The sequence below is a fragment of the Belonocnema kinseyi genome, chromosome 10 (assembly GCF_010883055.1).
Source record: "Belonocnema kinseyi isolate 2016_QV_RU_SX_M_011 chromosome 10, B_treatae_v1, whole genome shotgun sequence".
Lineage (NCBI taxonomy): Eukaryota > Metazoa > Arthropoda > Insecta > Hymenoptera > Cynipidae > Belonocnema > Belonocnema kinseyi.
The window spans coordinates 2,818,730-2,829,787 of NC_046666.1; the positions used below are offsets into that span (position 1 = coordinate 2,818,730).

At 20.6% G+C, this 11,058-nt stretch overlaps 1 protein-coding gene across 4 annotated transcripts in view; it reads left to right on the forward strand.

The window, feature by feature from the left end:
* Window positions 1-734: 734 nt before the first annotated feature.
* LOC117181741 (ankyrin-3-like) overlaps window positions 735-11,058 on the forward strand; it is a 61,573-nt gene continuing 51,249 nt past the window's right edge. For all 4 annotated transcript variants that reach the window (XM_033374702.1, XM_033374705.1, XM_033374704.1 and 1 more), the window contains exons 1-2: window positions 735-977; window positions 1,394-1,490. In XM_033374702.1, the coding sequence (XP_033230593.1) occupies window positions 1,431-1,490 (60 nt within the window). In that variant the 5' untranslated portion in view covers window positions 735-977; window positions 1,394-1,430. The remainder of the gene's footprint in view (window positions 978-1,393; window positions 1,491-11,058) is intronic.

The following is an 11,058-nucleotide window of genomic DNA, read 5'->3' on the forward strand; positions in this document are numbered from 1 at the left end:
TATTCTTGAATTTTTTCAGATTTTATGCAAAATTTTGTTGCAAATTTGAAATATTTGATTTTTTGAAAAATCAAAAATTTGTTCTAACAATTTTTTTTAAATGTCATAGTGTTTCATTGCGTAATTTCAAGACATTTTTATTCCATGGAACTTTTTTTTAAACTTTCAAGTTTTTGAGAAAAACAAAGATGATGGAAAAAACCAGTTTTTTGAACATTTTTGCATTTTGTCCGCCATTTTGGAAGAAAAAACATATACATAAAATTTTGTTGTTTAAGTTTAAGAATTTTGTGCACCGATGCTTGAAGAAATTTTAAGATATTAAAGCGTTTTATGTCTGAAAAAAAATTATAGAAAAAAAAATCAAACATTTTTCACTATTTTTGTATTCAAAAACCGCCATATTTAATTATGAAGTCAAAATATTCAAATTTTGACCGCGGATTCGAATTTAGCTCACCCAAAAACATAAGGAACAGTACTTTTGATCTATTTATTGTTTTGTTATACCCATAAATTTTGCGGTCAAACTCATGTTCTAAAATTGACAGCTTTGGTCGTTAATGGGTTAAGACATGAAATTAAAATTGTCAAGACACCCGGTAGATTCAAATTACAACCCAACCCAACCCTAACAAGTTCTGCTTCCCGAAACTACCTAAGCGTAGCGCTGTAGTCAATCATTATTATTAATCTCAACTTTATCCCATAATTCAGCCTGAAATTGACACAAATTCCATCCGCAATCTGTGCCTTTTTATCCCTCACATTAAAATTGAACAATCTCCGTTTCGCGATTCCTTTCAATTTGGATGCAAATATTCAATCGGAAATGTGCAAATGGCGCCAAGCGGTCGCCATTTTTGTTAAAGTGTAAGTCGTAAGTGGCCTGCGGACGCGAGATTTCGAGAAAACGTGGTGTGCTCTCGCGAAAATCGTTGGAAAACTCAATAGAAAGGAGAAATAATGTGTCCCCCGTAAGTACACTTTCACCAGATATTGTTTTTCATTCGATTTCGTTCCTTTCTGGGGGTTTCTAGGCAAGATTCGCGTGGCCTATGGCAAGGGACTTCCGTTCAATGGACAGGAACAGGAAGTTAGTTCAACTCTGTCCGAGATGGCAAAATAAAAACATCCTGTAGAGAAGGAAATTTCGAAAAATGTTCGAGTGTACTTTTTAAGGGTTATGTTTACAATACAGTGCTACCGGAACTCACTTTTCTCCAACATTTTGCATTTTCTTTTCGACCTTTTTCTCACAGAAATCCCTCAAGGCCAAGCAATTGCCATTTTAGAAAAGTGCCATGCGAACCTGCTCTCAAAACTCGTGACTAACTTATCTCGAAACAATTATAAAATAATAGTCAGGATGGACAATTTTCTGTTTTTACAGAGTGAATCGAAAAGAATACTGAGTTTTAAACACGAAAATGCAAGCAGAGAGCATTTGTACAAGCGATATCGATGGACTTGAAGAGGCACTCATTCCCGTGAGTTATTTTTATTTATCTTTTTAACCATCTCGTTTTTTGTGTCTCTTATTTGAATTTTCGCTTTTTCAAAAGATTTAGTGTTTCGAAAGTTCCGAAGAATTTGGAATTCAGAAAGTGAAAGTTTTCGAGATTTATTCTTTTTTTTTGCAGACCAATTATTAATTTTTAAGGAGGTTTTGGAAGCATTCGAATATTTCTAAACGTGTTCAAATGTTAAAAATTGAAACAGTATATATTTACTATTATAAATCGTATACATTCTTAACCTGTTTTGAGGTTATAAATTGTAATTTCGGAGTACGCATTGTTTTCGTTCAAAAAGTTCTAGAGCCTACAATTTTTGTCCGGATTTCAATTTCTTTTTTTTTTTATTTAATTAAAGTTAATGAAATTTTTTAAAACCTTTTTTAGTAAAAAAATTGACAACTCGCAACTTTGTTTAAAAATGTAATTGTCTTTTTCTAAAGTTTTTTTTTTTTTGAAAAATTTTTGTTGAAATTAATTTTAAAAAATGAAAATTTAACTTATTTCAATTTTTTGCTTGACAATTAATCATTTTTAATGAAGAATATTTTTTGTTGAAAAATCAACTCTTTCAGTTAAAGATTCATTGTTTTAGTTAGAAACTCTTATGTGCGGTTTAAAATTAATTTTTTAAATAAAAAATTCAACTATTTGGGTAGAAATTTGCCTTCTTTAAATTAAAATTAAATTATTTCGTTAAAAAATGCATGTTTTTTTATTTTAAAAACATTTTTCTTTTGCATAAAATTAATATTTTTATTTTAAAATTCGTATTTTTTGTTAAAATGAGGCATTTTAATCCAAAAAAAATTGTTTTTTAAAAAGAAAAATTAAATTTTACACTTTTAAAGAGATCAAAACAATTAAATTATGATTCACAATATCTTAATATTATTTAAACTTTTATTTTATGTCAATTTTTTAAATTTTTGTTGGATTTTCAAACATGTTAAAAAAAACTTTGAATTATTTTGAAATTTTACAAGTTTTGAAAATATTTTAAAATAATTAAGTGTAAATTTGTTAAGGTTTTGAAATAAAAATATTAAGTTTGTTAAATAGTTTTAAAATTTTTACGATCATACATTTTTTTGTTACAATTTCAGCTAAAATTTTTATTTATTTATTTTTTTGTTTGAAAAAATAATTTTAAGAAAATTTAGATTTTCAAAAATTAAAAACAAAAAATTACAAAGCTTTTTAAATAGTTTGAAAGGTTTTAGGATCATATATTTTTTTGTTACAATTCCAGCGAAAATTTTAATTTTTTTTTTTTTTTTTTTGAAAAAATAATGTTAAGGAAATTAAAATTTTCGAAGAATAAAACAAGAAATTACGAAGCTTTTTTAACATTTTGAAATATTTAAAAGGATTTGTGAAACATTCAAAAATATTTCTAAATTTTGAAGATTTTAAAGCATTTTTTTGTAATTTTGCAGCAATTTAAAAATATTGTTTAATTTTTTTTAACCTAAATTTTTGAAAAGATTTATAAACATTACATAATGATTTTTAAATTTGTAGGATTTATTAAAAGTTTTAGGAATAATTTTTGAAAAGATAATTCGAATTTACGACAATATTTCCAAAATAATTTAAAATTTAAAAAGGTTCCAAAAATGTAAAAAAAAATCTGGTTCTGTGAAGATTATGAAATCAAATCTTCAAAATTTTTAAAGATTTTTGAACGTTTCAAGATTATTAAAAATTGTCTTAATATTCCCCGAAAAATTTAAAGTAATTTTTTATTTTAAAATAATTATAAACGTTAGAAAATTCCCAAATTTGTAAAAAAATCAACTTTTTTAATTTTTCGAACTGTTTTTAAAATCATTTAATCTTTCTAAATTTAAAAATTGTGCTTGAAAATCGGTTATATTATTTTTTTTTAATTTTAGGAAGCCATTTTTAATATTTTGAAATATTTTTCAATTTTCTCTTACAATTAATTTTTTTTTAAATATTGAAAATTTTCCCAGGAATGCTGAAAATATTTTTTTTTCTCTTTAAAAAGTTTCAAAATTCTTTCTTTTCAAATTTCTTTAAAAGCTTCTTTTTCACGAAATCTTCACAAATCTAAATTTTGTTAACATTTTTTTAAATCTTCTAAAAATTGAACTTACTATCGAATTTTATCAAAAATCGAAATTTTGTTTCAATTCTCCTTAAAATTTCGAAATATCTTTTGAAATAAATCACTTATATTTTCAGTTCTGCAAATTAAAAAAAAAAAAATGTTGTGATCTTCCAAATTTTATTTCGAGATGTTTTTAAATGTTTAAAACTTTATATTAATCTTTTTTCTTTTGTCAACAATGTTTAGAAACAGTGAGAAATACATTTTATCATGAAATAATATTACTTATTTGTAAATTATAATTCACAAAAATGATGAAGCAGAAAATTCTTTGTCTTTATCAATAGATAAACAAACTGAAAACAGTTACTTAAAGTCATATTCACGCGCTGTCGCAATCAATCGGAGTTTTAGCAACAATTTATTCAAGATATCGTTAAAAAAATTATCCAAAATAAAATTATTCGGTTTAAATTTAAAGAAAAATTTTATAATTTAAAAAAAAGACCTGACAATAAATTGAAAATAAATTCAGAACTCTCAATATCACAGATTTAGTTACAGATTCTCTTCTGTACCATTTTTTTTATTATTACCGAATTTATTTTCAATTCTCTAATTTAAAGAATGAGTCCATAAATTTGTAAATTTACAGTATTATATCATTTTAAGCAATTTTTAGTTTGAAACAATAATTAAATTAGAAGTTAAATTATTTAATTTTTAGTCTTTAAAAATTAGTAATTTTTCCATTCTTATTTATATATTTTGTTTTACATTTTTTGGAATCGTTTGCAATTTTTTATTATTTTTGTAATTTTTTTTTCAATCTTCTATAGATCTTTTAAAATTAAAATTACATTTTTCCTAAAACTTTGAATAAATCCTACAAGATTAAAAGAATTTGATTTTTTCATATTTATAAAAATGTTTTGAAACCTTTTTAAACATTCTTTTAAAACCTTTCCAAATTGTTAAAAAGCTAATTTTTTTCGAAATCTTTAAAAATCTACATTTTGTTTGAAATTTTTGAGTATCTTTTCAAGTTTTCAAATATTTTTTAATCTTTTCAAAACTTGTAAATTTGTAAACTTTATAAATAAACTTTCTCGATTTAAAAATCTTTTAAATATTCTCTTTAAATTATTATTTTAATATAAAAACAAATACTTTTAATTTTTCCGAGAATCTTAAGAAAATGATTTATTATCTTAAAAGGTTTCAAAATCCTTAAATATCTTGAAAATTTGATTCCATTATCTTCCTAAATTTACATTTTGTTTCACATTTTTTGGAATCTTCAAATTTCAATATATTTTTTAAATTTTGGCAAAACTTTTAAATATTTTTTTGAATGGTTCGAATTTTTCCTAAAACATTTAATAAATCTTACAAAATTAAATAAATTTGATCTTTTTACCAATTTTAAAACCTTTTTAAATTAATTTTTCAGAATAAAAACTTCTTTTCAATTTTCCTAGGAATCTCAATACAAAAAATTTATTTTCTTTAAGATTTTTTTTTACATTTTAGGGTATCTTTTCAAGTTTTCAATTATTTTAAAAATTTTGTCGAAACTTTTAAATATATTTTAAAATGATTCGATTTTTCCCCAAAACTTTTAATAATCCTTACAAAATTAAAAGAATTTTATTTTTTAAAATGATGTAAATTTTTTGAAATATTCTCTTAAATTTAAGTTTTCAAAATAAAAACTCATTTTTTAATTTAACTAGGAATCTTAATACATTGTTTTTATTCTTACGAAACCTTTCAAAAGTCTGAAAAATCTTAATTTTTGATTTCAAAATATTCCTAAATCTACATTTTATTTTGCGTTTTTTTAACTTTTTCAAATTTTAAATTATATCGGAAATTTTATCAGAACTTCTAAATTATTTTTAAAATCATTCGAATTTTTCCTAAAACTTTTAATGAATCCTACAAAATTAAAAAAAGTCTTTTTACAATTTAAAAAAATCTTTTGAAATCTTTGGAAAATTTACATTTTGTTTAAAATTTGTGGTTATCTTTTTAAGTTTTCAATTATTTTTTTATTCTTTACAAAACTTCTAAATATGTCTTAAACTTTCTTGATTAGAAATATTTTTAAATATTCTTTTGAAACTTTTTCAAATTTCAAATTATTTCTGAAATTTTGTCAAAACTTCTAAATATCTTTTAAAATCATTCGAATTTTTCCTAAAACTTTGAATAAATCCTAGAAAATTAAAATAATTTTATCTTTTTTATACTCATGGAAATGTTTTGAATTAAAAAAATATATTCTCTTCAAATTAGGTTCTCAAAATAAAAACTCATTTTTTATTTTCCTAGGAATCTTAATAAATTGTTTTTATTCTTTTGAAATCTTTCAAAAGCCCTCAAAATCTTCCTAAATCTACATTTATTAAACAAAATTTTTTTTTAAGTTTTAAAAATTTAAAATTATTTCTGAAATTTTGTCAAAACTTCTAAAATATTTTTAAAATCATTCGAATTTTTCGTAAAATTTTTAATAAATCCTAAAGATAAGCCAAAAGATAAATTTTCAATCCGAAAAGAAGAATTTTCTGTTCAATTAAACAGTTGAATTTTCGACAACAAATTTTATTTTAACAAAATAGTTGAATTTTCATCAAATTTAGTAAATTTTTAAAGTAAAATAGATTAATTTTGGACTAAAAATATAATAATAGACTTTTCAAATAAAAAGAATTTATTTCCAACAGAAAAAGATGATTTTTCAACCAAAAAATTGAAATTTTTAACCAGAAACTTTTCAATTTAAAATAATTAACTCGTATTCATAAAAGGTGAACTTTTTATTCCAAAAAGGATGAATTTTCGAGAAAAATAAAAGACTTTTAAACAAAATAATTGAATTTAAATTAATTCTGAAACCAAAAAAGATAAATTTTCAAAGAAAGAAGATGACTCATCAACAAAATACTTGATTTTTCAACCAAATAGTAAAATTTCTAACCAAGAGGTGAATTTTAGATAAAAAGGGTGATTTTTGAAGCAAGTTTTTTAACAAAATATTTTCTATTCAAAATAATTTACTCTCAACCATAAAAGTTGATTTTTCAAGAAAAAAAAGATAAATTTTTAATCACAAAAATATAAATTTAAAACCAAAAACGATTAATTTTTTAAGAAAATACTTAAATTTTCAACAAAATAGTTAAATCTTCAATCAAAAAGAACGAATTTTTTGTTCAATAAAAGTTAAAATTTTAACCAAAAAATATGAGTTTTTAACAAAATACTAAAAATTTTACAAAATAGTTAAATTTTCAACCAAATTGTAAAATTTCTAACAAAAAAGTAGAATTTTTAACCAAAAATATAATAGAAGAAATTAATTCTGAATCAAAGATATAATACTAGACTTTTGAAATGAAAAAAATTAATTTTTAATAAAAAATAATGAATTTTCAACCAAAAAAATATAAATTTGTAACCAAAAAAGATGATTTTTTAACAAAATACTTTAATTTTCAATAAAATTATTAAATCTTCAATCAAATAATAGAATTTGTAACCAAAAAGTCGAATTTTTAACCAAAAATATAATAATAAACTTTTCAATTTTTAATAATTAACTTGTAACCATAAAAATTGAATTTTCAAAAACAAAAACAAAATTTTCTACCAAAAGATAAAGAGCTTAACTCTGAACCAAAAATACAATAATAGACTTTTCAAAAAAAAAAAAAAGAATCAATTTCCAAGCAAAAAAGTTGAATGTTCAAACAAAACAAAAAGAAATTTTCAACCAAAAACGAATATTTTGAAACAAAATATATGAACTTTTGAGAAAATAGTTAAATTTTTATCCAAATAGTATAATTTTTAATCGAAAATTTTGAAACAGAAATATAATAGAAGAAATTAATTAAACAAAAATACAAAAATAGACTTTTTAAATAAAAAGAATTAAGTTTCAATCAAAAATGATACATTTTCAACAAAAATATATAAATTTGTAAAATAAAAAGATGAATTTTTAACGAAATAGTTTAATTTTCGCCAAATTTAATAGATTTTTTTAAGTAAACGAGATTAATTTTAAATTAAAAATACATTAATAAAGCTTTTAAATAAAAAGAATGAGTTTTCAATAAAAAAATTATGAATTTTTTTAACCAAAAAATATTAATTTTCAAACAAAATATATAAATTTGCAACCAAAAACTATGAGTTTTTAATAAAATACTTGAACATTCAACAAAATAGTTAAATCTTTAACCAAATAGTATAATAATGGACTTTTCAAATAAAAAGACTTAATTTTCAATCTAAAATGATAAATTTTCAACAAAAAAAGAAAGAAATTGTTACCCAAAAATTAACAAAATACTTTAATTTTCAACAAAATAGTTCAATCTTCAACCAAAAAATAGAATTTGTAACCGAAACGTCGACATTTCAACCAAAAATTTAATAAAAAATATTCATATTGGTCTAAAAATACGATAATAGATTTTTCAAATAAAAAGAATTAATTTTCAACAAAAAATATAAATTTTTAACCTAAAAGGATGAATTTTTAGCAAAATACTTGAATTTTAGCCAAATTTAATAGTTTTTTTAAGTAAAAGAAATTAGTTTTGGACTAAAAATACAATAGTAGATTAAAAAAAAAAAAGAATTAATTTTCTACCAAATACGATGATTTTTTAACAAAATACTTTAACTTTCAAAAAAATAGTTCAATCTTCTACCAAATAGTAGAATTTGTAAAAAAAAAATAGAATTTTACAACCAAATTCTTTAACAAAATAGTAGAATTTTTAACAAACAATAGATTTTTTGAGTGAAAGATATTAATTATGAACCGAAAGTACAATAATAGACATTTTAAATGAAAAGAATTAATTTTTAACCTAAAACGATGAATTTTAAACAATAAAATATTAATTTTCAGCCAATTGGTTCATTTTTATACCAAAATGATTTATTTTCTCTCCAAAAATACAAGCGTTCAACAAAACAGTTAAAATTTTGATAAAAAAGATTACTTAAAAAAATTTTTTTATACCAAAAGATTAATTTTCAATCAAAAAGAAAGAATTTTCTGTTCAATAAAAGTTAAAATTTTAACCAAAAAATATGAGTTTTTAACAAAATACTAAAAATTTTACAAAATAGTTAAATTTTCAACCAAATTGTAAAATTTCTAACAAAAAAGTAGAATTTTTAACCAAAAATATAATAGAAGAAATTAATTCTGAATCAAAAATACAATAATAGACTTTTCAAATTAAAAGAATTAATTTTCAACAAAAAAACATAAATTTCTACCCAAAAATTGATGGATTTTCGACAAAAAAATATCAATTCTCAACGAATAACGATGACTTTTTAACAAAATACTTCAATTATCAACAAAATAGTTAAATCTTCAACCAAATAGTAGAATTTTTAACAAAAAATCTAATAGTAGACTTTTCAATTCAAAATAATTAACTTTTAAACATAAAAGATGAATTTTTAACCCAAAAAGGATGCATTTTCCACAAAAAAAAGATTACTTTTAACAAAATTAGTTGAATTTAAAAAAAAATATAATACTATTTTTTTCAAAAAAAAAGAATCAACTTTCAACAAAAAAAGAAAAGAGAAATTTTCAACCACAGAAGATGAAATTGTAACAAAATACTTCAATTTTCAACCAAATTGTAGAATTTTTAACCAAGAGATAAATTTTAAAAAATAATGATTTTTAAAACAAATAGTTGAATTTTCAACAAAATAATAAAACTTTAAACAAAAATGTTGAATTTATAACCAAAGACCAACATTTTTGAATTTTCTCCAAATGGTAGATTTTTAACGTAAAAGCGTTTAATTCTGAAATAAAAATACAATAATAGACTTTTTAAATAAAAGGAATTATTTTTCAATCAAAAGAGATAAATTTTTAACAAAAAAAAATATAAATTTTCTAACAAATGATGAATTTTTACACCAAAAGAATGGATTTTCTATTTAAAAAAATACAAGCGTTCAACAAAACAAAAGAGATGAATTTTCGACCAAAATAGTTTAATTTAAATTATTTCTGAAAATAAATGTAATACTATTTTTTCAAATAAAAAAAAATTAAATTTCAATCAAAGAAGATGACTTTTTAACAAAATACTTTAATTTTCAACAAAATAGTTCAATCTTCAACCAAATAGTAGAATTTGTAACTAAAACGTCGACATATAAAAAAAAATTAATGAAAGAGATCAATTTTGGACTAAAAATACGATAATAGATTTTTAATATAAAATTAATTAATTTTCAACTCAAAAAGATGAATTTTCAACGAAAAAATATAAATTTGCAACAAAAAACAATGACTTTTTAATAAAATAGTTGAATTTTCACCAAATTTAGTAGATTTTTTAGGTAAAAGAGATTAAATTTGGACTAAAAATATAATAATATATGTTTCAAATAAAAAGAATTTATTTTCAACAGAAAAAGATGATTTTTCAACCAAAAAAATATAAATTTGCAACAAAAAACGATGACTTTTTAACAAAATAGTTCAATCTTCAATCAAATAGTAGAATTTGTAACAAAAAATTTAATAAGAGAGATTAATTTTGGACTAAAAATACAATAATAGATTTTCAAATAAAAAGAATTAATTTTCAATCAGAAATTAATAATTTTCAACCAAAAACGATTTTTTTTCAAACAAAAAATATAAATTTGCAAACAAAAACGATGACTTTTTAACAAAATACTTCAATTATCAACAAAATAGTTCAATCTTAAACCAAATAGTAGAATTTGTAACCAAAACGTTGAATTAAAAAAAAATATATGATAGAAGAAATTAATTCTGAATCAAAAATACAGTAATAGACTTTTCAAATAAAAAGAATTAATTTTCAATCAAAAATAATGAATTTTCAACCAAAAAATTTTTAACCGAAAAGTCGACATTTTAACAAAAAAAATTAATAAAAGAGATCAATTTTGGACTAAAAATACGATAATAGATTTTTAATATAAAATTAATTAATTTTCAACCAAAAATGATGAATTTTTAACCAAAAAATATATATTTGCAACAAAAAACAATGACTTTGTAATAAAATAGTTGAATTTTTACCAAATTTAGTAGATTTTTTAGGTAAAAGAGATTAATTTTGGGCTGCAAATTCAATAATAGAACTTACAAATTAAAAGAATTAGTTTTCAACAGAAAAAATTGAATTTTCAATCAAAAAATTTAAATTTGTAACCGAAACTTCGAAGTTTTAACCAAAAATTTAATAAAAGAGATTGATTTTTGACTAAAAATAGGATAATATAATTTTCAAATAAAAAGAATTAATTATCCACCAAAAACTATGATTTTTTAAGAAAATAGTTGAATTTTAACGAAATTTAATAGATTTTTAAAGTAAAGTTGATTAATTTTGGACTAAAAGTACAATAATAGACTTTTCGAAT